This window comes from Pleurodeles waltl, chromosome 5 (genome assembly GCF_031143425.1).
Source record: "Pleurodeles waltl isolate 20211129_DDA chromosome 5, aPleWal1.hap1.20221129, whole genome shotgun sequence".
Classification (NCBI taxonomy): domain Eukaryota; kingdom Metazoa; phylum Chordata; class Amphibia; order Caudata; family Salamandridae; genus Pleurodeles; species Pleurodeles waltl.
The window spans coordinates 1,770,660,460-1,770,687,210 of record NC_090444.1 but is presented as its reverse complement, the minus strand read 5'-3'; the positions used below and the strand labels follow the sequence as shown (position 1 = coordinate 1,770,687,210).

The following is a 26,751-nucleotide window of genomic DNA, read 5'->3' as shown; positions in this document are numbered from 1 at the left end:
GGTAGCAGCCGTCTACAATGACCTCTTCCAGGTGCTGGCTACTTCCCTCCTCTTTCCACCCAGGGGAGCAGGGAGAATAACCAACCATCTGCAACGCTGGAAAGATAACAACCGACCAATGGGTTCTAGATCTGGTTTGTTTTGGATACATGTTGGAATTCATCCAAACACCTCCCCCAGCCCCACCTCAACCTTCCATCCAAAAATCCTTGCGCCTTCTAAAGTGGTAAGTGAAAACCCAGCTCGGAAAGGGTGCTATAGAAAGAGTTCCCTTGTCTCAGAGAGGAAAAGGTTTCTACTCCTGAGTCTTCATAATCTGCAAGAAGTCCAGACAGTGGAGTCCAATTTTGGATTTGAGAAACCTCAACAAATGCCTCAAAAAACAGGCATTCTGCATGGTTACATTGCAAGATATATTGCAACGCCTCAAAAGAGGAGACTACATGTCTTCTCTAGACCTTAATAACACATATTTTCATGTCCCCATCATTCAAAACACAGGAAATTTTGCAGGTTCACAATAGCCAGCAGCCACTATCAAGTCCACCCCTGCATTTTCATGAAATGCCTAGCACCTGTAGCAGCCTTCCTCAGACAATGACATCAAGTCTTCCCCCTATCTCAACAACTGGTTGATCAAGGCTCCTTTCAACCAGTCCACCAGAGCATCCACCAGCTCCTGTATATGCCTATTCAACCAGTTAGACCTCACTCTCAGTCCGGGCAAACCAATCCCACATTCATTGCAACGGATAACAATCTTGGGAGACATTCTGGAAACAACACTAAACAGAGCATACCCCACAATAGAGAGGCAACGGAAGCTGATGACCTTGACAAGACTAATACAAAAAAATTAAGTAATTTTCCGTTTCACTTCACAAATCTCTCCTAGGGATGATGTCTTCCTGCATCCATCTAATCCCATACTATCGTCTCCAGATGCGTCCGCTTCAAGAAGCATCGGGCATCCAATGGGCAAAGGCTGCAGAACATGTACCTTGGAATCAGAATGCCATAGCAGACACCTTGTGCAGGTTAAAAACATCTTGCCACGAGTGGGAACTAGACCAACACACTCTGGATCATACCTTCCTCCAGTGTGGCAAACCAAATCTGGACCTCTTTGCAACCCCCCCATAATGCAAAATGCCAATTCTTTACAGGCTGACATTTTCGATTGCATGGTCTGGCATCTTTGCCTATGCCTTTCCTCCAATTTCTCTACTTCCAAACGTTCTCAGGAAGATTAAGTTCGAGCCCTGCAAGATGATACTCATAGCCCCAGCATTGCCATGCCAGCGCTAGTTCACAGAGCTTCTCATGGTTTCAGCGCAGCGTCACATTCCACTCAAACCGATCTCATCGCCACTGAAGATGAGCCAGAGATAAGTTCTACATCCAGACCCCAAGTCTCTTTGGTTATCAGCCGGCTCCTGAGTTCCACGACTTTGGACATCTAAACATTCCTTCGAATTGCAGGGACATACTAGCAAGAGCAGGCAGTACTAAGAAGATGTATCGCTTAAAGTGGAAAAGGTTTTGCATATGGTGTCAGACAGCTAACGTACGTCCCATCGCCTCCTCGCCTGAAGAGATTTTACCTTACCTTTTACAACTTGCTCAGTCAGGCTTAGCTCACGACTCCATAAAAGTGCATCTCACAGCCATTTCTAGATTGAGGAGGTCACCCAAAACACCATCCCTATGGTCTGTCAGGCTCTTTAAGCAATTCCTCAAAGGATTATTAAGAAGAATTCCAACGATGAGGCCCCCTCCTCCACTGTGGCAACTTAACACAGTACTTTTTTTTTTTGTTTAATTTTTTTTTTTTTTACAGTTAATGAAACATCCTTTTGATCCTATCCATAAAGACATAACATTTCTCTCCTGGAAAGTAGCTCTTCTCCTCGCCCTTACATCGGCAAGGAGAGTTAGCGAACTTCAAGCTTTCACCATCCAGGAACCATTCCTCAGTTTAGGAACAAGAGGGTTATTCTACACACAAACCCTAAGTTCATCCCTAACGTCCCATCAGACTTCCATATCAATGAGCCTGTGATTCTCAAGTCACTTTTTCCAAACCTGAAGATGTCAGCTAAATGAGCGTTGCACACTCTGGATCTCAAGAGATGCTTAAAGTTTTATTTGGACGGGCTAAGACTTTTTGCAAATCTAACCAACTCTTCGTGGCATACACTGCGCCGAGAAAGGGTTTCCCTCTGACAAAACAAAGCACCTCTAGATGGGTATCTAGTGCCATTCTATCCTGTCATCAGAAGGCGGGTCGGCCTTTGAATTCAACAGTGCTTGCTTATTCCACAAGAGTCATGTCCACATCCATAGTGTTGTTTGCAGGGGTGTCGTTGCCAGATATTGGCAGAGCAGAAACCTGGAAGAGTGCACACACCTTCATGCAACATTATTGCTTTGATTCGGAGATGCAGCAATAGGACAAGTGGATCTAAAACATCTTTTTTCAATAAAGGTGAGCCATTTCTTTCTACTCACCATCTGCTTACTTGCTTGCGCACATTTTACTTAGGACATATATATATATATATGTACATATGATCTCTTCCACTATTTGTTGAGTTGTATTTATGGAAAATGTGTTTATTACTACTCACTACTCTGATTCAAGCTCTGAATCTATGAAAGCTCCAATACTGGAGTAGGAAAATACGTTACTTGCCTGTAACTGTAGTCTCCAGTACTGGAATCTTTCATAGATACACATGCGACCCACCCTCTTCCCAGTAAAAGCTCTCCTTTATTATTCCCAGCACAGTACTGCGTATACACACTAGTGCTTAGAAAATCTGAGGGACTGGAGCTTCTCTCAGGAGGGTTTCTACAGGGTGGTGTCACCTGTTTCGTCAACTTTAAAGGTTAGTCCTTTTTTAAATAATTACTAGGCTATGTTACTAAACCGAAAGGCCTAATGCTTCTATGTTCTCTATCAGGATATTACTTTTCCAAGGTACTGGGGACTCCCAGCTTGACGACGGGGAGTAATTGAAGCATGTGAATCTATGAAAGATTCCAGTACTGGAGAACTACAGTTACAGGTAAGTAACTTATTTTCTTCTGTATTATTTCAACAGCCTCAGTTCTTTAAAGCAATAACTGTGCTCTCAAACTTCACAAGTACATGTCTTTGTTAGAGACATGCTGCTGGAGTTATTGCCTGTTCCTTGTTGCAGCCTCCTTTCCTGGATCGACCTACTCCTCTTCATCATCCTCTTCACTAGAAATGAAACCGTGCCAAGAAAGTCACCTTCAGCCACCCAGACCCATCACCAGAAACAAGAAGACCTCCCCTAAGCCAGTGCCCCCTTCTGTTAGGGCCACTGCGGGTACTGATTGCAGCCAACACTCACAGATGTTTTGTGTCAGTCGTGGTGTTCCTCCTCCAGTATGGTTATAAGTATTTATGCTTGTTCATTCTCCTCTCCTGCCACTTCCAACAACCCTCTTAGCATGAAGCGGCGCCATGGGTGACAGAGGTTATACATATAAAAAAGTTTGTTTTACATCATCACTTTATTGGGCATGAAGCACAGTACTGTGGAACATAATATTCATGTTTGCATGGTTTTCTTGCATGCCTTTGGTTGGAATGCCTCAGAGTTGGCTCAAAATTACTAAGTTATGTCAATCCTCCTATTTCAGGAGTCCAGAACCATGCTCGGACCGCAACTGATAATCGCACCAATGATGTAGAAGCCCGAATTGGAAGTCGAGTGCTGGTTGTCGGGCAAAGAATGGGCACCGTGAGATTTTATGGAGAAACCAGTTTTGCCCCAGGTAGATTGCAGAATATACCCTTTTGGTGTCAGTGTAATCATTACCTCACAGACATATCCATTAATGCAAATTGTACCCAAAATATATAGAGTGGGGTGGCATTGTTTCATTTGCAGATCCTTAGAGACTTATTATTGAGGTGACCTGTATTGCCTCGTTTTTTATCTGATATCCTGCACACATTTTAGCTTGAGGTGAGGCAGGCTAGGACCAGAGCAGACTTACTACTTGTTTGCTGGCTCTATTGTGGTATATAGTGAATGGCAGTTTTTAAGTCAAGTGCATTCAGGTTTCCTCACAGCGCCTCAAGGGACAAAACAGTAGAAAATCGAATGAAAATACCATGTCTAGCTGCTGAACCTATAATGTTTTCCTTCTAAGAGTTGCAGAAAAATATCATAAGTAAAACATAAAATCTGGTGTGTACACTACAAAGCATTACGTGCATGGATGTATTTGCTAATTCCCCTAATTGCTAAATGAAAGTGTCAATAGTGTGATATAGCATCAATTGGATATGTTCTCCATGACCAAAGCCCCACAGAAAGGAACGTATTTAAATCCGCAGTCGCAATAAGCCTACATCAGAATCCTTGTCATGGCTCAAAGGAATAGGATCTACCTCAGTAAGCTGAAGAAGGGGCAACAACCCAAATAAATAATAGTCTGCTACCATGGTAGGATAGCATGGAGCCTTCTCGTACACATGTTGTGCCACTGCCAAGACCTGGCAACATATGATCCAGATTCCATTGGAAAACAAAGAAAGAAACACATTTTTGCGATCTAAATAGCATCTGTGTGACAGCTTTGGTGAAGTAACAAAGTCAAATCAAATCATTAACATTTATAAAGCGCGCTACTCACCCGTGCGGGTCTCAAGGCGCTAGGGGGAAAGGGGGGGTTATCGCTGCTCGAACAGCCAAGTCTTTAGGAGTCTCCGGAAAGCGGAGTGGTCCTGGGTGGTCCTGAGGCTGGTGGGGAGGGAGTTCCAGGTCTTGGCCGCCAGGAAGGAGAAAGATCTCCCACCCGCCGTGGAGCGGCGGGTGCGAGGGACGGCAGCAAGTGCGAGGCCAGCGGAGCGGAGGGGGCGGGTGGGGACGTAGAAGCTGAGGCGTCTGTTGAGGTATTCCGGTCCCTTGTTGTGGAGGGCTTTGTGTGCGTGGGCGAGAAGACGGAAGGTGATCCTTTTGCTGACTGGGAGCCAATGCAGGTGTCTCAGGTGTGCGGAGATGTGGCTGTTGCGGGGTACGTCGAGGATGAGGCGGGCCGAGGCGTTTTGGATGCGTTGCAGGCGGTTTTGGAGTTTGGCGGTGGTCCCGGCGTAGAGGGTGTTGCCGTAGTCCAGGCGACTCGTGACAAGGGCGTGGGTCACGGTTTTTCTGGTGTCGGCGGGGGTCCAGCGGAAGATCTTGCGGAGCATGCGGAGAGTGAGGAAGCAGGCGGAGGACACGGCGTTGACTTGCTTGGTCATGGTGAGAAGAGGGTCCAAGATGAAGCCGAGGTTGCGGGCGTGGTCTGCGGGGGTCGGTGCGGTGCCGAGGGCCGTGGGCCACCAGGAGTCGTCCCAGGCGGACGGGGTGTTGCCGAGGATGAGGACTTCCGTTTTTTCAGAGTTCAGCTTTAGGCGGCTGAGCCTCATCCAATCTGCGACGTCCTTCATACCCTCTTGTAGGTTGGTCTTGGCGCTGGCGGGGTCCTTGGTGAGGGAGAGTACAAGTTGGGTGTCGTCGGCGTAGGAGGTGATGATGATGTCGTGCTTGCGTACGATGTCGGCGAGGGGGCTCATGTAGACATTGAAGAGTGTCGGGCTGAGCGATGAGCCTTGAGGTACGCCGCAGATGATCTTGGTGGGTTCTGAGCGAAACGGAGGGAGGTAAACTCTTTGGGAGCGGTTAGCGAGGAAGGAGGCGATCCAGTCCAGGGCCTGGCCTTGGATCCCGGTGGAGCGTAGGCGGATGATTAGGGTGCGGTGACAGACGGTGTCAAAGGCAGCCGAGAGGTCGAGGAGAATGAGGGCGACTGTTTCACCGTTGTCCATCAGGGTTCTGATGTCGTCTGTGACTGAGATGAGGGCGGTTTCCGTGCTGTGGTTGGTTCGGAATCCGGTTTGTGAAGGGTCGAGTAGGTTGTTGTCTTCCAGGAAGGTGGTCAGCTGTTTGTTGACGGTCTTTTCTATTACCTTGGCTGGGAAAGGTAGAAGAGAGATGGGGCGGAAGTTTTTCAGGTCGCTTGGGTCAGCCGTAGGTTTCTTTAGTAGGGCGTTGACTTCAGCGTGCTTCCAGCATTCGGGGAAGGTAGCAGAAGAAAAAGAAGAGCTGATGACGGTCTGGAGGTACGGGGCGATGATGTCGTCGGCTTTGTTAAAGATGAAGTGCGGGCAGGGGTCCGAAGGGGCGCCGGAGTGGATAGAGTTCATGATGGATTTGGTTTCTTCCGTGTTGATGTGGGTCCAGTTGTTGAGGGTGATGTCCGGGGAAGCGGGTTCAGTGGTGTATGGTTGGGTCTGGTGTCCGAAGCTGTCGTGGAGGTCGCTGATCTTGCGATGGAAGAAAGTGGCGAGGGATTCGCACAAATCCTGTGAGGGCGTGACGGCGTTGGCGCTGGCGCTGGGGTTGGAGAACTCTTTGACGATGCTGAAGAGTTCTCTGCTGTTGTGGCTGTTTTTGTCTAGTCTGTCGGTGAAAAAGTTCCTTTTGGCAGTGCGGATCAGGTGGTGGTGTTCGCGTGTAGCGTTCTTGAGGGCGGTCATGTTGTCCGCGGTGTGGTCCTTGCGCCAGGCCTTCTCAAGGGCACGACAAGTTTTCTTTGATTCTTTGAGGGTGTCAGAGAACCAGAGAGGTTTTTTGGTGTTGGTCTGTCGATGCGTGCGTTTGAGGGGAGCAAGGTTATCAGCGCAGTTGGAGATCCAGTTTGTGAGGTTGAGAGCTGCGTCGTTGGGGTCGGTGGTGAGGGTGGGTTGGTTGGCGGCGAGAGCGGAGAAGAGTTGCTCTTCAGGGATCTTGTTCCACTGTCGACGAGGGGTGGGTTGAGTGCGGAGGTGGGAGGTCTCGCGTCGGAATGTGAAGTGGACGCAGCTGTGGTCGGTCCAGTGTAGGGCAGAGGTGTGGCTGAAGAAGACGTGTTTGCTGGCGGAGAAGATAGGGTCGAGCGTGTGTCCGGCGATGTGGGTGGCGGTGTTCACCAGTTGTTTGAGGCCGAGGTTGGCGAGGTTGTCGAGCAGGGTGGTGGTGTTGGGGTCGTTGTTTTGTTCCAGATGGAAGTTGAGGTCGCCTAGGAGGATGTAGTCCGGTGAGGCGAGGGCTTGCGGGGAGATGAAGTCGGCGATGGCGTCGCTGAAAGAGGCGCGAGGTCCGGGAGGACGGTAGACGAGGGATCCTCTGAGGGTGGTCCTTGGGTCGGTGCGAATCTGAAAATGCAGGTGTTCAGCGGCGAGGGGGGGGTCTTCGGTGGAGGTGGTGACGCTGATGGAGTCTTTGAAGATGATGGCGACACCTCCTCCTACTTGGTTGGTGCGGTCTTTTCTGGAGATCTTGTAGCCTTCGGGGATGGCGGGTAGCGATGTCTGGAGCAGAGGAGGCGTTCATCCATGTCTCCGTGATGAAGGCGACGTCCGGGGCTGTGGAGTCCAGGAGGTCCCAAAGTTCAACGGCGTGCTTGTGGACGGAACGAGCGTTGATCAGGATGCACTTGAGGTGGTTGATGGCGCGTGGGCTTGTGGTCGTGGTAGTTGCGTGGTGGAAGATGCGTTTGCAGGAGTTGCAGGCGAAGGGTCCATGGGTGCGTTTGGGGTGAGCTAGGAAGCAGGTTTTGGAGCGCCCTGGGTTGAGGGCGTGGAGGGTGGTGGGGTCGTAGCGGATCAGCGGGGCTTGGGGGAGCTGGGGACCAGGGGTCGTGGCGCTGGGCGCGGGCCAGGCGCGGACGGGCGCAGACGGGCTTGCCTCTGGCGCGCCTCTGGCACGCCAGCGGCGTGCCCGCTGCGCGCGCCCGCTGCGCCGTCGCGCAGCGGCCGCCATAAGAGGTAGGAGGGGGGGGGAGGGGTCAGCTGGGGGCGAATGGGAGCTGGGGGGCGGGGGCGTGCAGGAGGTCGCGGCGGGAAAGCGCGAGGGAGGGGGGGGGGACAGGTAGAGTGAGAGGAGCTGGGGGAGGGGGTTTAGGGTGGAGGAGGGTGAGTGTTAGGAGGTTTGGAGATTAGGGAGAGAGATAGGAGTAGGGTTGTGAAGATAGGGGAGGGGGGTTGTAGAGGTGGGTGAGGGAGAGAGGTAGAGTGAGAGGATAGGGAGATAGGTAGTAGAGGGGGGTGGCGGGAGGGGGGGAGAGATAGAGAAATAGATAGAGAAAATAGATAGAGAAGTCGATAGATAGGGAAATAGATAGATAGACAGATAGGTAGGTAGGAGGAGGTGGAGAGTGGGGGAGTTAGATAGTGAGATAGGGAGCTAGAGAGATAGGAAGATAGGAGGAGTGAGGGAGGTAGATAGCGAACGGGTTAGCTAGGAGTGAGAGAGGGGGAGGCGAGTGAGGGAGGGGGATGAGGAAGGAGCAGGAGGGCAGGCTCGGGGGAAGAAGACGGAGGAGGTAGAAGAGCCGAAGACAGGAGAACAGAAGACAGAAGAACAGAAGACAGAAGAACAGAAGACAGAAGAACAGAAGACCGGAAGAGCAGAAGAGCAGAAGACAGAAGACCAGAAGAACAGAAGAGCAGAAGAACAGAAGACCAGAAGAACAGAGAAGAACAGAGAAGAACAGAGAAGAACAGAGAAGAACCGAGAAGAAGAACACAGAAGCACCGAGAAGAACAGAGAAGAAGAACACAGAAGACCGGAAGAACACAGAAGAACAGAAGGGAAGAACAGAAGAACAGAAGAGAAGAACAGAAGAACACAGAAGAAGATTGCAGAGGGGGAGCGAGGAGGAAGAGACAGAGAGGAGGAAAAGAAGCAGGAGCAGGAGAGAAGGTGAGTGGCGCGGGGCAGGGGAGGGGCTGGGAGGAGGGGGGTACTTACAGTTAGGTGGGTCTCAGGAACACAGGAACTCGGGAACTTGGAGGAGCTGCAGCGGCAGGGGGAGCGACCTACCCTTGGGTCAAGGGTCGCTACCACTGTCGCGCAGCGGCCGCCATAAGAGGTAGGAGGGGGGGGGAGGGGTCAGCTGGGGGCGAATGGGAGCTGGGGGGCGGGGGCGTGCAGGAGGTCGCGGCGGGAAAGCGCGAGGGAGGGGGGGGGACAGGTAGAGTGAGAGGAGCTGGGGGAGGGGGTTTAGGGTGGAGGAGGGTGAGTGTTAGGAGGTTTGGAGATTAGGGAGAGAGATAGGAGTAGGGTTGTGAAGATAGGGGAGGGGGGGTTGTAGAGGTGGGTGAGGGAGAGAGGTAGAGTGAGAGGATAGGGAGATAGGTAGTAGAGGGGGTGGCGGGAGGGGGGGAGAGATAGAGAAATAGATAGAGAAAATAGATAGAGAAGTCGATAGATAGGGAAATAGATAGATAGACAGATAGGTAGGTAGGAGGAGGTGGAGAGTGGGGGAGTTAGATAGTGAGATAGGGAGCTAGAGAGATAGGAAGATAGGAGGAGTGAGGGAAGTAGATAGCGAACAGGTTAGCTAGGGGTGAGAGAGGGGGAGGCGAGTGAGGGAGGGGGATGAGGAAGGAGCAGGAGGGCAGGCTCGGGGGAAGAAGACGGAGGAGGTAGAAGAGCCGAAGACAGGAGAACAGAAGACAGAAGAACAGAAGACAGAAGAACAGAAGACCGGAAGAGCAGAAGACCAGAAGAGCAGAAGAGCAGAAGAACAGAAGAACAGAAGAACAGAAGAACAGAAGAACAGAAGAACAGAAGAACAGAAGAACAGAAGAGCAGAAGAACAGAAGAGGAGAAGAACAGAGAAGAACAGAGAAGAACCGAGAAGAAGAACACAGAAGCACCGAGAAGAACAGAGAAGAAGAACACAGAAGACCGGAAGAACACAGAAGAACAGAAGGGAAGAACAGAAGAACAGAAGAGAAGAACAGAAGAACACAGAAGAAGATTGCAGAGGGGGAGCGAGGAGGAAGAGACAGAGAGGAGGAAAAGAAGCAGGAGCAGGAGAGAAGGTGAGTGGCGCGGGGCAGGGCGAGGGGCTGGGAGGAGGGGGGTACTTACAGTTAGGTGGGTCTCAGGAACACAGGAACTCGGGAACTTGGAGGAGCTGCAGCGGCAGCGACCTACCCTTGGGTCAAGTACCCCTCTACCTAAAGCTCAAAGAGAAGGGGGACTTCTGCTGGAATCTCATGTGTCCATTGTTGGACCTTGGGAGATGTTCTGGACAAACCTGAACTCTTTTGGAGCTAGTCTAGCATCCCTTGACAGCATACTTCCAGCCCTGACCCATAGCCATAAAAGCTGACATTCATATAAAAGCCTTCTACAAATAAGGGTAACAAAGACTCCCAACAACTGGGAAAAAGATAATGTTACAACAGCTCAAATTTGCAAATATTTTTGTGACTTTTTCCACAGCAGGATTGTGTGTACATGTTTGTATGTGTGTAAGTATTTGTGGTATTTCTGTAGTGCTGACCTAAGCCAAATGTTAGGAGTGCTGTACAAGGTCAAAGACACAAATAAAGTAAATGAGTGAAAGATGAGGTAGCTTGTTTGTGGGTGGTTAATCCATTGTCATGTTCTTTAAAGCGATACGTCTGTTTCCTAAATTGGAGCAGTATTTATGCGGTCCAGATGGACAGAGGGATGTTGTTTCAGATCTTAGGTGCATAAATGCTTGTTGTCTTGTTTTTCCTTTTATACACTTCTCAGTCTACAGTCTGATGGTGACCTGGTTGTGGGTGTACCAGAAACCACTGGAGATGGTGAGCTTGTCTCAATGATAAGTGGGGCTGCTCTTGTGAGGGCTTTGTAAATGATGCTGCTGGTTTTGAAGATGGTACAGTTTGGCAAGGGGAGCCAATGGTGTGTTTCATCAGAATTGCATCAATAATTGTTTATGCCTTGTAAGGATGTTTGCCTTCAGTCACTGCACTTGCCCACAGATAAGCCCCACACATTCAATATGTAGGACCCATAAAAAGACCTAATTCATGACAATGAAAATTTCGACCTTCTTGTATGCTCCTAATTTCATCCTAGGCACCACTGCCTTCCACATCCCTCATTAAACTCACCCCAATACTTTTCTTTCAGCTTTCCAGCCTGACTTTACAAATGTCCCACCGTTTTCATTAATTGATTAATATGTTTTAATACAATATCCAAATTGACTGATACATGTATTCATGCTGTAGGTTTGCTGCATGGTGGCATTTTGATTTTGCATCTCATTGTGACTTACAGCCTAGTAGATGGCCCCTTCTGATAATATTTCATACCCCTTATTGAACTCTGGTGAAAAAAATTGTGGACATTCCTTTTAATGGACAATATCACTGCATCTATTACCAATTAAGATGCAAGCTGTTGGGATCCCTTTATATACTAAACTCAGTCTAACCTTTCAGCTGCTTATGCAGTATTAAGATATATGTGTTTCAGTCAAAAATAATTATTCCTGGCACAGCAATTAGTATCACATAACTCTCTTTTTGATCGAAGTCAGATGCTATTAGTACTTGAAATAATCTTCAGTATTTTTAACTACTGGCTGATATGCTGGGCTGTATTTCTTTTGAATAGTTTCTTTACCAAATACAACAAAGCTCCACTGGATTTGTCCCACAATGGCCTCAAATACGTGGTGACCTGAGTTATGTGTGGGGATACTGTGTGGCAGGAAATAAGGTTTCTCTTATCTAAGATTTGTTGTACTTTGAGTGTGAGTGCGATTTTGGGGGGGAATAGAGGGTCACAATATTGCTCTTGGCATTTCGACCGCACCTTTTAAGTTATACAGCCTGCAAGATGCTGTGCTAGCAACCGTTGTCATTTTTAGGTCTAGCTTGAAAGTTTCAACCCCTATTTACCATTGGTTGTTTTTATGATTCCTCCCTCGTCCATTGGTGTGATACATTGTCAATCTCTCTTGCTGTCATGCTATTCGCTGTATCATTCCACCTGCTGTCACCACAGTGGGACAACAGGGTGTGCGCTACTAAGACTCCCAAGACTCCTCCCACCTCTCAAAGGCCCTCTCCACCCCTGTCCCACACTGGGCCACCCCCTTTAAGTTAGATATCTTTGTAAAATGCCTGGAAGTAGGAAAACACTGCAGTAAATGACTAGGGGAATCTGTATCTGGCAAGTTATTTCCCATTTTGGGAACTTTAATGCATAATCCCGGTTAACTCCCAGGGAGATGCCAGCAGTTAATTAGAGCCTTAGTATCTCCTGGTGGAGTTAACAGGAAACTTGTAAAGAGGGCCTAAGTGTAGACGTTATGGAAAGTATGCACGCATAAGAGTACCAGCAAGCAGAGGTACATAGCTGTAGAAGTTAGTAAAGTAAGTAGGAGTAGGAGTGAGGAGTAAATACGACTAAGTAGAAGGAAGTGGAAGAGAATGAGTAGGCAGGACTAAGTAAAAGTAAGATTAGAAGTGATTATCGTAAACGTAAAAGTGAGTAGGAGTAAGTCAGAAAGATTAACCGGGAGTGTATAGAAGTAACAGTATGAGTAAGTAGAAGTGTAGAATATAGGAGTAAGCATATACATAATTAGGTGTGAGAAGGAATAAGCAGAAATAAAAGATGTAATAGGAGTAAAAAGGATTCAGAAGAAGTAACAGTGGCAGTAAGGAGTAGGTAGAAGCATGTGAAAGGAGGAGTAGATAATAGAGGTAAGGAGGACAGAAGAGTTATATGTATGTATGTTGTGCCTGGTATGTAGAGAAAAGGAAAGATGACATGAAGGGAGTGGGGAATAAGGAAAGAATGCAGATGGAAGAAAAGCGAAGGAAACAGGAATAATGCTATTTCTGTAGCATTGTGTTGGGTCTCGGATCTCAACTGCATAGCAACAGGAGGAAGTGGCATAGCCTAAGGGCTTCAGTGAGTCAGAGCATTTGCCTCAGTGTGGAATCTTTAGAGAATCAAAGGGCATGGCAGACACAGGGGTAAAACATCTCCAGAGGAGAGTGGGGCTGGAGAGGTGGCGAGACAGGAGAGGATGGAAGCATAACATTGACAGTAACAGTAATGTTAATAGTCTCACCCAGCCAGATTCTATTTTATGGACCAATCAACATTGGAAAATTTAGAGTTTCAAGAATTTTATTAAAAACATTCAAATATTCTGTTTAAAATAATAAGAACATTGATGTTAAACAGTTGAGTAGAATATAGGATCAAACAAATAAACTGTTACGAATATTGTAAGAAATAAAATAAACTATGAATAAGCGTACCTTGTAATATAAAACTGTATCTGCCTTATACCTTAAACTATAAATTAAGAATGATAACTAATTCACCAATTAGCATTGAGATGGGTAATAAAGGAGATTCAAGGGGGTTCTAACACTTCTTCAGAAATGGGTTGATGCAAATTTGTTCTTAATGCAGAATAATTTAGCATATTAGTTATAGGTAACCAACAAATCTGTCTTTTAATAGCTAGAGATAGTGGAGTAACAAAATTGGGGTCTAATCCATGGTTATAACAAACACCATACCACCATGCCTGAAAAGAAATATTGGGAGCATTTTTCCATTTTTTTTGTTATTTGCTGAAAAGCTATATCAATTAATAAATCCACAATTTGCACATTCATTTCACAATTTATCCAAATATCAGAAAGACTACAGAAAAATACATTTATAAACAAAAATGGTATAGAGGTATGACAAATTTGATTAATTTGAGACCATACCTGAAGTCAAAATTGATATGTATGTGGACATTCAAATAGCATATGTTTTAGAGTCGAGTTAGAGACTTGGCATGTCCAACATGTCGACATTATAGAAGAGTTTTTTTTTTTTTTAAATATATGGTGTAAGTAGTAATCTAGTATATAGAAAAAATAGCGTTTGAGTAGTGTTAGCCGCACAAGATGTTTTTTTAGTCCATATCCCATTCCATAAAGGAATAGGAAATTAGGTTCATAAGTCATCTTCCCATTGTAATTCCACTAATGTCTTCTGCCTTGGTTGAGCTACATAATTGAGAAGAGAGTAAATTCTTGAGGCGGAGGGAAACTTTGGTAAGATTTGTAATACAGGGGAAGGTGTAGGTACTTGGGAGGTTTCAGACAATAGAGAGTTATAAGACTGTAAGACAGCTGTGGTTAAGAGCTGATATTTGTTTTGAAAAGATGTAGGAAAATTGAATAACTGTTTGGCCTAAGTAAACAAAAGAAATGAGTGATTATCTAATAATTGAGTTACCCATATTAAGCCCTTTTTATGCCATGACTTCCAAAAAACACATTTATTTTTTATCTTGATAAGATTGTTGTACCAAATTGACGAATTAAGAAATTGATCTAAATTGCAAAATCTAGAAGTAAAGATAGGATGTAATATTTTACAAGTGATTTTAAGAACTGGTAATGACATATTGGCTGGACGTTGGGTGAGAGAAATAAATTAGGTGAATGAAAACGGATGAATAAAAGATAATTCTAGCTCAACCCATAAGGGTTTTTGGTATAAAGCATCTTCATGATACAAATGGATTGAATGTCATAGAAAAAAAGGCAGTATGAAAAGTTAAAAATTTGGAAGATCGACTTCAGCTTTTTAAGAGACATCCGAGACTTCCTATTATTCCATAAAAAGGAGATTAAAATAGAATTGATTTTCTTAAAGATGGAAGGAGAAATATTAATGGGAATATTAGAAAGACATAGAAAATTATTACAGGACAGGCATCCTTTTAATATAATCTAGTCTACCCCACCATGAGAGAAACAAAGGGTTCCATCTTGTTGTTAGATTCTTAAGCATGCACAACAGAGCACCAAAAATAATAGAAACAGTATCTTTCAAAGAATTTGTAAACCAGATGCCTAGATATTTTATTTTTACAGGATTCCAAAGAAAATTTGAAGATGCAAATTCATGTTTAAAGCACCATTTATTAAGTGGAAGAATCTCACATTTATCAGTGTTAAGCTTATAACCTGAACTTTTTTGCAAAATTTGAGACCGTATCTAAAAAGGGTTTTAAGGAAATTTCAGGGGAATATATATATATATATATATATATATACATATATATATATATATATATATTAGAATATCATCAGCATATGCTGAACATTTGATATGCAAGTCTCTATAATTGAATCCTTGTATATTAGTATTCTGACAAGTAGAAGATAAAAAGGGGTTCAAGTGCCAAGATAAAAAGCAAAGGAGATAAGGGATATCCTTGTCTGATTGTCTGACTCCTCTGTGAAGAGAAAAGGATGAAGAAGTAATACCATTTACAAAAACTGACACTTTAGGAGAGCTATATAAAATGGACACTAGTTTGATACATTTCTGGCCAAAACCAAACCAAGAAAGAGTAGCAAAAAGATAATCCCAATGGATGCGATCAAACGCTTTTTTGGCTTCTAAGGATATAGCAGCTAATAATTTCGAATAAGTCTTAGATTTATTTAAAATGTCAAAAAAAAGTCTAGTGTTATCTGAAAGATATCTACCGTCAATAAAACCCGACTGTTCCCTGCCAATTAAAATGGGAAGGAAAGATTCTAGTCTAATTGCAAGAATGTTAGCGAATATTTTGTAATCAGTAACTAGGGATATTGGTCGGTAATTTTTACATAATTTAGCATCTTTACCTTTTTTTGGAATGAGGCAAATCAAAGCATCTTGAAAAGTGCCAGACGCCTTATTAGATGTTGTAAAAGATGTGAAGAGTTTGTGTAATTTTGGGATTAACAATTTTGAGAAAGATAAATAAAAGTCCACAGGAAAACCATCTGGTCCGGGGGCTTTATTTGATTTAATAGAATTAATTGCCCCCTGAATATCTTTGAAAGAAATATCAGCATCTAGAGGGGAAAATCAATATTTGAAGCAAATTCCTGTTTAATAGAGTATGTAATGATACTCAAATTAGTTGGAGAATTTTCTGGGGTGTAAAGTTTGTTGTAGTAGTCAGAGAATTCATGCAAAATCTCTCTATCATTAGTGACTGGGGTATGATCATCACGTAAAATCATTTCCATTTTTGGTTCTATCCTTTTTAATTTTTAAATAATTTGCTAGAAGTTTGCCCGCTTTGTTTTGTCCACCATAATATTTGGCATTTGATTTAAAAAGAAATAAAGCAGCATCATGTGTGGAGACTTTATTGAATTGTAATTTAGCGTTAACTACTTCATTCAGACATTCTTTTGTTTTAGACATATAATAAATATGTTCAAGGGATTTAATATGTTTAATAATGTCAAGTGATTTTTTTATTATTAGATTTCTTTTTGTTAGAAACATATGTTAAAATAAAATCCTGTGAAGCGGCTTTAAAAGCATCCCATATTGTGTGAAATGAGAGTTCAGGTGTATCATTCAATAAAAAATATTAATGTATAAATTCTTGAAAATGTTTATTAAAAGTAGTGTCTGTTAAAAGAGAGGTATTAAAGCGCCAACGATTAACTTTGGAAGTAACAGAAGGTAATTCTAGATCTAATGTAACTGAGGCATGATCGGAAATTAGAATACTACCAATCTCTGAACCTAGGATATGTGGAGATAAGGACTTAGATGTAAATAAATATTCAATCCTGGATTAGGAAAAGTGTACTGGAGAAAAAATTTGTATTCTTGTAACACGGGATTACTGAGTCTCCATTTATCAATAAGGGCTCTCTGTGCAATAGCTGAAGTAAGCTGTTTTTGCATGGATGTGGGAATAAAATTAGTTTTAGAGGAACGATCTAAAAAAGGATCAAAAACAAGATTACAATCACCTCCAAAAATTAAGTATTAGACATCAACTTATTGGCAATATTAGGCCAAAAAGTTTTATCCAAGTGAGTAGGTGCATATACATTCAAAATTGTTATTGGTGTATTATTGATCACAAGTTTTAAGAGTAGCCAACGGCCTTCTGTGTCGTTTTCTTGTAATACTAAATTAACATGTAATTTTTTTTTACATAAAACAACACCACCATTACGGTTACCCCTGCCAGGAGATGTAAAGGCATAACCTACCCAATTACTTTGAGTTGACTAACCTCAGTATCTATAACGTGTTTCTTGTAACAATACTATGTCTGTGTTCAATCTGGCTGGATGTGTGAGAACTCTTTGTCTCTTAATAGGTGAACCTAACCCTTTAACGTTCCAAGTAGTTATTCGAAGAGACATAAGAAATGAATTATATCAAAAGTAAGAAAAGCTACAAAAGTAACAATATCCTTATAAGTGATAGACACATAAGCAAATATAGTCATATCTAGGAAAGAACCCTTAGAGTAAAAAGAAAGAACTTGTAAACATAGAGGCACATAAATTGATCATTGAGACAAGGTAGCACCAAGGTAATAGTTAAATATGATATAAAAAGAATTATTAATAAATAACAGTTGAAAATATATTGAAAGATTAAGGAAAACGATATCACTAAAAACAAATAGAAAACAATAACAAAATATAGAGATATAGTTATGTAGAAGGAATTGAGAGAGGGGAATGAAGAAAAGAGAAGAAAAAGAAGAGTTGTAATGTCGAGAAAATAAAAGACATTATATATAAACAAACAAAAAGAACATACCTATATAACACATAAGGAATTGAGGGTGGTGACACCACAAAAGGAAGATGGCGCAACTGGAACTTCGATGAGGTCAACAGGAGAGGAATCGGACCAAGTACAAAGACGATGACGTAATCATAATATCATCAACAACCAATACCTGATAAAAGAGACAAAAGATTAATACGAGAAATAAGATACATAAGGAAAAGGACATAAAATATAACTCGTATTAATAATAACAAATAATAAAACATGAAAACGAAGGACAATGGCCAGAAGTGAAAAAGTATGAATGAGATTCAAGTTGCAGGTTGGTTTGAAAAGTCCATGTCTTCTCCTTTACATGAATCGATGAAGCGTAAAATCTTGGGATCTTCATACACCGTTGTTTTATTTTTATATGTTACTTTAAAGGAGCATGGATGAAAAAGTCCAAATCTTCCGTTTAAAGTACGAAGTGCTGGTCTCATGTCCAAAAATTGTTTTTTCTGTCAGCCGTAGGTTTAGCATAGTCCTGTGAAAAGAACAAATGTGAACCTGACCATGAAATCTTTCCTTTTGATTTAGCAGCTCTAAGTACTTGAAGCAGTTCAACATATTCTAGAAAGTATATATTTAACACATCTCGGTTTTCGTGACGAAGATGCTTGGTGAGGTGAATGACCTAATCTGTGGGCTTGTTGTATATTCAATAAAGATGAAGAAGGAAGGTCCAAAAGCATGGGAAGAAAAGATTGGAACAAATTAATAGGATCTGAAACTTCCATTCCTTCTGTTAAGCCATAAATACATAGATTATTCTTTCTACTTTGATTTTCTAGGTCTTCAGCATGCTTCCTGAGATGGATTACTTCATATTTAAGCAACTACAAACTTTGAACTGTATCTTCAAAATCGCTGACTCGTTGTTCCACTTGACTAACTCTATTCTCCATAAGAGACCAATGATCTGTTAAAGTCTGCAGTTTGTTTTTAGTATCTTCCATAAATGGTCTTAAGGCATGATTTTCATCTAAAAGTATCTCCATTGAAATAGTAGTAGGAGATTTAATTGGTGATGGAGGATCCTTTTTAACACGTTTAGTTGCTGAAGTCATGCCTACATTTTGTTTGGAAGTGGACTTATTATTTTGCGTTGGGAGTCCCATTGGGAGAAGATGATGCCATATTCTCTAAAATAGTGCTATCCATACTTGTTGCAAGAATTGAGAAAGGGTTATCTGAAAAATCCTTGGTAGTTGTAGCGGAAACAGAAGACCGCGCCTGGCTTTTAGTTCTTCCCATAAATATATGTTCATATATATTCAAATTTTTTTGATGGGAAGGCTGAAAAGATAATATTTTCACATATATAAGATACTGCGAAAAATTCAGACTGAGTCGAATCACCGCAAAAATATATGTGTTAAAATATTAAAGTCCTCAATCAATCAGGGATTTGTAAAGCGCACTACTCACCAGTGAGGGTCTCAAGGCGCTGAGGAGGAGAGGGGGGAGAATGTAGGGGGAAGGTGCTGCTACTACCCGAGCAGCCAGGTCTTGAGAAGTTTCCTGAAGGTAAGGAGGTCTTTGGTCTGGCGCAGGTGGGTGGGAAGAGTGTTCCACATTTTGGCGGCGAGGTGCGAGAATGATCTATCGCCGGTTGTAGTTCTTCGGACGTGTGGGACGGTTGCGAGGGCGAGGTTGGCGGAGCAGAGATACTGGGTCGGGGTGTAGAAGGAGAGTCATCTGTTGAGGTATTTTGGTCCGGTGTTCTGCAGTGCTTTGTGAGCGTGGGTAAGGAGTTTGAAGGTGATTCTCTTGGTGATTGGGAGCCAGTGCAGGTTTTTCAGGTGGTCTGTGATGTGGCAGTGGCGGGGGATGCCCAGGATGAGGTGTGCAGAGGCGTTCTGGATGCATTGCAGCCTCTTCTGGAGTTTGGCCGGGGTTCCTGCGTAGAGGGCATTGCCGTAGTCCAGTTTGCTGCTTACGAGGACTTGGGTGGCTGTTCTTCTGGTTTCTGTGGGTATCCATTTGTAGATCTTTCGAAGCATGCGGAGGGTGTTGAAGCAGGAGGAGGAGATGGCGTTGAATTGCTGGGTTATGGATAGTGAGGGGTCCAGGATGAATCCTAGGTTGCGTGCGTGGTCGGTGGGAGTCGGAGCGGTTCTGAGAGTGGCAGGCCACCAGGAGTCATCTCATGTGGAGGGGGTGGAGCCAAAGATGAGGACTTCCGTCTTGTCGGAATTGAGTTTGAGGCAGCTGCTCTTCATCCATTCGGCAATGGCCTTCATTCCTTCATGAAGCCAGAAATACTGGAACAGACAGTAAAAAAACAGCTTTGTTGATAACATGAAGGATAGCAAAGCAAATGCAGTAATATTGATGAAGAAAGCGAAAACTTGTGTGAATACAAAATGGCAGCCACAGTATTCTCCTGAGAGTAGTCACTCCATTAAATAAATATAGAAAAGGGCATAGGTGCTGAAGAAAACCGATCTGCAGGTAGTAGAAACTTTTAGTAGTAGTTTCCTTACATTCCAGTACAATTCTGCCCTTCTGATAGGCCGATTTTACCCAGAACCGCGCCGGAGCTCACGGAGGTGCGGCCATCTTGGATCGGCGCCAAGCCACGCCCAACATTGGAAAATGTAACTGTAATGATCCTCTAGTGAAATATGTAAACTTCCTCCAATGTCGGCTGGTGCGGAATGCGAAGGACACTTTAAACAAGCCAATGTGCACACCCTCCCCACACACTAACAGGCTAATCCACATCCATTTGTGTTTATTGAATATTGCGCTAACAATATACACCACACAGCTAAAGTGTTATCTGTTTGTAGCCAGGCTTAAAAAGCAAAAGGGAAACCAATGTGGGGGAAGGAAACTAAGCAGGTCTTCCAAGGTAATTCAAAATAAAATTGAGGAAGACAAGAATAGCCCTCACTCCCACCACTACACAAAAACGAAATTGAAAATGCAAATGAAATTACATCAGTGTTAGGAGCATAATTGAGTGAAACAAATTGCCCACATTCCATCTGTCTGTGACTGATAAACGTGAAATCTGTGGCTTTAAATAAAAAATATTAAGGCCAATAAACCAGTGATAAAAAAGCATGTGTGTTGTAGATGCTCATTGGGAAACCATGACTTACTTTATTAATGAAGATCGTGACATACTCAATTTGATTAAATGACCGTATCAAAGATCATGCTACCTCTATGTATTAGTGATGAGGCCTGCATGACCTGCGTTGAAAACTAATCTGTCCACACTTTGGGGAGCTGAGAAATAGACTCTCATGGAACGAGCTAGCGCTCCTGCTTCCTGCACCTGCTCACTCTAGTCGTGATGCAATTGTCTCCACAAAGGGTGCAAACAAGCACAGAATGGTGGATGTGCACCAGCCTACGTAGTAAAACTGTTCATTGAGCCCCACTTTTAACTCTCCTCATTACACCCCACTGGATGCTTTGAGTGCTTGTGCTGTACTAGTCTGCTAGACTACAGTCAATTTCTGCATGTCATTGCTGACCATATTTCTCAATGTCTGGACATTTTGATTTACTGATTCAATTGTGCTGTTTGTTGTTTTAGGATTTTGGTATGGTATTGAGCTGGACAAACCTCATGGCAAGAACGATGGTTCTGTTGGAGGTGTTCAGTACTTCAATTGTCCTCCCAAACATGGAATTTTTGCCCCACCCTCTAGAGTACAAAGGTGAGTTAAAGAAATGCTGCCTTGGAGATTTCTCTTTGTATATTTCTTTGGTTACTTGCTTGCTTTCTTTGGTGTGTTTTTAATTCCCTCTTGGATGTTGCTCTTTGTATATTTCCTTGGTTACTTGCTTGCTTTATTTGGTGTGTTTTTTTAATTCTCTGTTCTTTTTAAGGAAACTAATTGTAATTGGTTTTTCCGGCCACATAAATTTGTATTGAAAGGCTTGTGTCTGCTTGCTTACTTGACTGAATTACTCCAGCTAGTTAAGCAAATGCTCAGTCGGATAGCCAGGAGTTTGGAAATAATGTGGTTGTTTGCATTACAACATTTCCAAAGTAAGCCGATAATAAAAATATATATATATCCTGGCCTCGCTTGACGAAGTGAGCTGGAGCAGCATACAACTGTCATGAATAGCATAGAGACCGGCTAGTTAAATGGTAGTGTCTGTTTAAATAAGTTATAGCAGGAGTGCAGAGATGTGCCGTAGCCTTATCTTGGTGTAAGGCTACCCTGTGCGGCCAAGTGAAACATGAAAATGCTGCTGGTGGTACCCCTTGTATTCAGGGAGACTGAGGTGGGTTGCTGGTCTATTTTGATCACTCCAGGCTGTACTCTCTGCACACACGGTGTGCCTGGGCGACTGTTTGGGCTGGATGACTGTCACTGCAGAGATCATCAAGTGTGAGACTACTCGTGCAATGCCTGCCTCTCACCTCTTCCCTAATGGAGATAGAGAATGGCTGGGAAGAGTAAATTGGCTGTCCTTTTTGTGAAAGACTGTTCCTCACTGGAAAGTATGCTGATTTTTGGCAGAGGGCCAAAGTGGAGTCTAGTGAACCTCTTTGCCTTGGGATATACTCTGACATTCATGCTGTTTGCAACACTCCATCATATTGAGGGGCGGGGCCTGGACTGGTGAAGGTCTCTCAAGTAAGTGCCTCTGCAATGCAGAGATGTGATATATTTCAACTATCTCAGGATTGTGGCATCTGGGTGGTGAGACTCAGCTGTGCACATTGAATTTTTGTTGAAGGGGATTTTGTGGACTATGGGATTTTGCTGCTGGGGGCTACATGTAATTTGTGCCTTTTCATAATGGGTAAGGTGAGAAACAGAGTCCCTTATTGCAGTTTTCTGGCAAGATAGATGTTGGTAGGACTGGAAAAAATATTGCCCACTCTGCAGAGGGAATCGCCTGGCACTTCTCCATGTGACATTCTCCCAAATGCGAGATCAGGAGAGTATAGCAGGTGTGGGTACCAGTGGGTACCAAGCTGGATGCACTGTTTTGTAAAGTCAAGCATACACAGGTGGATAAGCATGATAACAGACTAAACCAGGCAGATTAGTATATATATCAAATCTGTAGGACTTTGGTAGCACAACCACCTTGGAGTCAAATTCCTTCATTCACAAATGATGTCCATGGACGCCTAGAAAGAGGATTTGGAGGGTTGTTTCAGAAGGATTAAAAAAAAGGATTCTTCTTTTCTGATTATTTTTGGGTGGGGCATGCACATCTTGGCAGTGTGACCATCTCCCAGCAGGCCTCCCCGGCCAATTATAGCTTATCTATGACAGGCACACTGTGCTTCGCTTGGCTAGTGAAAAGGGCGAAGTATAGGTCTCCAGGCTGAGAATGTTTCCAGACTTTACTACATCAGATGTAGTACCGATGGCTAAAACATAATTTCAGGACTTTAGACACTATGTACATGTATAGTGAGCAATTCCATGGTCTTTTGGCCAAAGTTATTTGTTGAGCTTTGAGGCAAGATGCTTCTTTTCAGCAGGATGACAGACATTGGCCAAGGATCCCAGAACCATCCTGTCCAGCTGAATAGTCAAGGACCTAAGGAAGATGCTGGAGGATCCCAGGCTTCGAAATGCTTGGGTTCAAGGTTCCTGGGAGTCAGACAGCTGATGGAGTGGTGGGTGAATGTGGGTATATAGGTGCCAAGTGGCTCATTTTAACATTCCTGTTTTAAATAAAGGTTGCTTATTTTTGTGGTGTCACACAGGCTGGACTACAGTGGTGTAGCAGTGAGTGATGTATAGCATAGACCGAGTCAGGCTGACTCATCCTGTTTACGGACAACTCAATTATGCTAGGCATGTGTGTTTATTAGAGTCGGTTTCTGTGACCATAGTGGCTGTCTACGTGTACACCCTTTGTAATCATGCCCTGGTGCATTAGTTGAACAGTTGCATGCTGTGAGAGTTATTCAAGAGGTTTGCACTTACGGGTGGTTTTCAGTGTTGCTCGGGGGTTTTGGGATTCAAGTAGGGAGGGGTTTTGCTGCCATACCTCATCCTGCATGTTGTATACGTTTGTGGTGACCAAGTGCACTGAAGGGGGCGGGCAGTCTCAAAAGGACGCTCTGTATTGTGGCAAGTAAGATAATCAAAGTTCGCCCAGATAATGGGATGCACATTAATCTTATTACTTGGAATGTTAGGGAAGTCAAAGCCATAGCAAAGCGAGATACATTTTGGTGTATATAGAATACCACTGGATTCATTTGGATATAATCCACGGGGGTCACCTCGCCTATAAGTATCTTTGTGAAATCAGCGGTGTCCTAGATAATTTTCCTGTCTCACTAGACATTTTAGGTGGTTTGTGAAATGTATTCACCAGTGTTTGTGGTTCTGACTAGCTAAATCCATAGTTGATGATTATGGCCAACACACCACTAACTTTGGTGAATGTCTGTGGCCCTAATTGTGACAACCCTCTGTTGTTTTTTTGGGGTTGTAGACAAATGCTTTGAATTTAGAGATTCCGTATGTATGTGTGTGTGTGTTGGTGACATTAACACTGTCGCTTATTTGAGAAATGAGACAGATTCATTGGCAGCTAGGTTCTTGCTCTGAAGACAAATATTGTTTTGGCTGATAGCTGTATGTGGCTCTGACTGACCCTTCTGAGTGGGGATAGATGGTTTACTCCACTGTACATAAAGCTTTCAGGTCACACACGAGGTATGGAAAGGAGAAAAGTTGTTACATTGGCCTGCATTGAGCCAGACATGCTATGTATTAAGGCTCATGCTGACATGGTAGTGTTGAGTGACCAGAGGTCAACGAGGGATTCACAGTAAATTTTCATACACTTTACTGTGCACAGTTGAGCTGAACTTTGATGTTGATGTAACTTCTAGCTCAGATTGCATTGGTGTGGATGTAAGAGGATGCACAGGAACTATGCATGAAACAGAACTAGCAAGGACAATTGACAATTTGACAAGTAAACCTTACAAGTCATACAAAACGTTACTGGTACCCCATCTTTTGGCCATGCACAAAGAGACTCTCCAACGGTTACCTGCCACTGACCTCCGGGGAGGCATTGGCCACCCTACTGCTTTAGCCAGGAAAGGTGGACAATGTTTCCAGATAATAAAAGCCTCTTTCTATCATAAATGTTAACTGGAAGATTCTGGCCAGATTGAGGTTATTAAGGTGTTGGCACTAATGCTATTACTGTTTCTGCCTGCCGGTTTTAGCCAGAGAGATCAACATCTTACAACCTCGTAAATGTGGTTGCCATCCTTCATAATAAATAACGGTATGTTGTTGCTCTGGAACTGGCTGTGGGTGGTGTGTAGCAAACTAAAAGAGGGTGGGCAGGATGCAAGTGTGCCATCCAATAGCCAGATGTTACATATCATTCAAGTTAACACTCTGTACATGCTTATTGGACAATTGCAGGTGTTTTTTCTACCAGGTATATGTAACAACACTTAACACCCATTATCCCCAGGTAGAAAATGCTTATGCCTATTGCGCCGAGAGGAATCAACTGTAGGTATTGGCCATTTAAAAAAATCCATCTTGTAAAAATGATCTGTGCCAACTTTCCTCACAGGAACCAGTAAAACAATCCTTGATGCGGTGCTCTCAGCACTTGATGGTAAGAAGGCACTTTTTTCGATGGAACAGCCTTACAGTGTTGAAGTATTTGAAAGGATGGTGGTTGTGCAATACTCTTTCCCCCTGCTCTGGGTGCTTTATGTGTGACCAATGGACAAAATGAGGACTACCATCCTGTTGGGGCTGGCAGTTAATCTGTCCCGATGAACTATGCATGGCTAGCCCCATTGTTATTTGTGGAGGCCATGGAGCCGCTGCTCTGCCTGTTGCAGAATCAGTAAAGTCAGACATTTCATTTCACTTAGAAGCATCGGGGATTGCTGATGATGTGTACATCAGAAGGATGGGAACCAATCTGTACCCGATGGTTAGGACCATGGTAGAATTTGTGCCTTACTTTGGCTGCCACTCATTTATGGCATCTTTCAAGCTGCTCGTGAATTGCTACTTCCAAGATAGGTTTCCTATAAGGTGGGTATTTTTAGCCCACCCAACACCAACCCCTCCAACTCCTATCAAACCATCATATGGTAGTAACTGTTTAGTGTTCCTGTGTCGTCCACTGGTAGTACTATACCCCGTTCCAGAACAGAACAGGAAGGACCCTATGATGAAGCTTGCCACCGAGGGGTAACCCTGGTGGGTGAGGGTTACTCAACAAAAAACAATTAATTTTTTTTACCTGTAGGAGATACAGCTTAGAAAACGGAGTAGAACTCTCTCTTTCTCTCTCTCTTTACTGCCATGCTTGGGGAATAATCCCTCCCACATTAAGGGCCTGATTCTGACCTTGGCGGTCTTTTCGCAAGACCGCCGAGTTACCGCCGCGGCAAAGACCGCCGACCGCGGCGGTATGCCGCTGCGCGTATTCCGACCGCTGGGAGCGTTCCGCCGGAATACCGCCAGCAGCCACACTGGCGGTCGGCGGGAAAGTGGAGACTGGTCAACCTCCACCGCCACGCCAGCAGAACACCGCCCCCAGAATTACGACCCACATTTCTGTGTGGCGGTCTTCTGTTGGCGGTCTTCTGTTGGCGGTCACGTCCCTATGGCTCCCGTCGCCTCCCGGAGGACCAACGCACAAGGTAAGTTGATCGTCCGTGAGGGGAGGGGGTGGGGGGGTGTTGTGTGATGTGTGCGTGCATGGGGGTGTGTAGAGGGGGTGTGTGAGTGCGTGCATGCGGGTGGGGGGTGCTGCTGTGCCTTTGGGCAATGTGTGTAGTTCGGCGGGTGCGCATGTCGGCATGTATGTGTGCGGGTATGTGCCCCCGTTGTGTATGTGTGTGTGTAGGGGGTGTGCATATGTGCATGTTGGGGGTGCGTGCATGTCGGGGTGCGTGTATGTGCATGTCGGGGTGGGGGGGCAGGGGGTTCGTACCACCTCTGGGGGGTGGCAGGGGGGTGGAGGGTGTGGGGGGAGGACTCGTGGGGGGCAGTGGGGGGTGGGGGAGACCCCTATCAGTGCCAGGGAAGGAATTCCCTGGCCCCGATAGTGCCTACCGCCATGGTTCGCATGGCGGTTCCCGACCGCCAAAAACCGCGGCGGTAAGCAGGGTCATGATACGGTTGGCGGTCTTGGGTCGACCGCCGGGCCGGAGTGTGCGAACTCCAGCCCGTCGGTCATGACCGCCGTGGCGGTCGGAGTGGGGAAGTGGCGGTCGATCGCGGCGGTGACCGCCGAGGTCAGAATGCCATTTTTTGGACCGCCGGTCTGT

The 26,751-nt window shown here is 44.5% G+C and overlaps 1 protein-coding gene across 2 annotated transcripts in view; it reads left to right on the top strand.

Annotated features, from left to right (window-relative positions):
* CLIP4 (CAP-Gly domain containing linker protein family member 4) overlaps positions 1 to 26,751 on the top strand; it is a 243,447-nt gene that overhangs the window by 197,282 nt on the left and 19,414 nt on the right. Inside the window, exons 11-13 of one of the 2 annotated variants that reach the window (XM_069236200.1) lie at positions 3,207 to 3,359; positions 3,676 to 3,810; positions 21,034 to 21,157. In XM_069236200.1, the coding sequence (XP_069092301.1) occupies positions 3,207 to 3,359; positions 3,676 to 3,810; positions 21,034 to 21,157 (412 nt within the window). The remainder of the gene's footprint in view (positions 1 to 3,206; positions 3,360 to 3,675; positions 3,811 to 21,033; positions 21,158 to 26,751) is intronic. The other variant, XM_069236201.1, reaches the window with a different exon arrangement.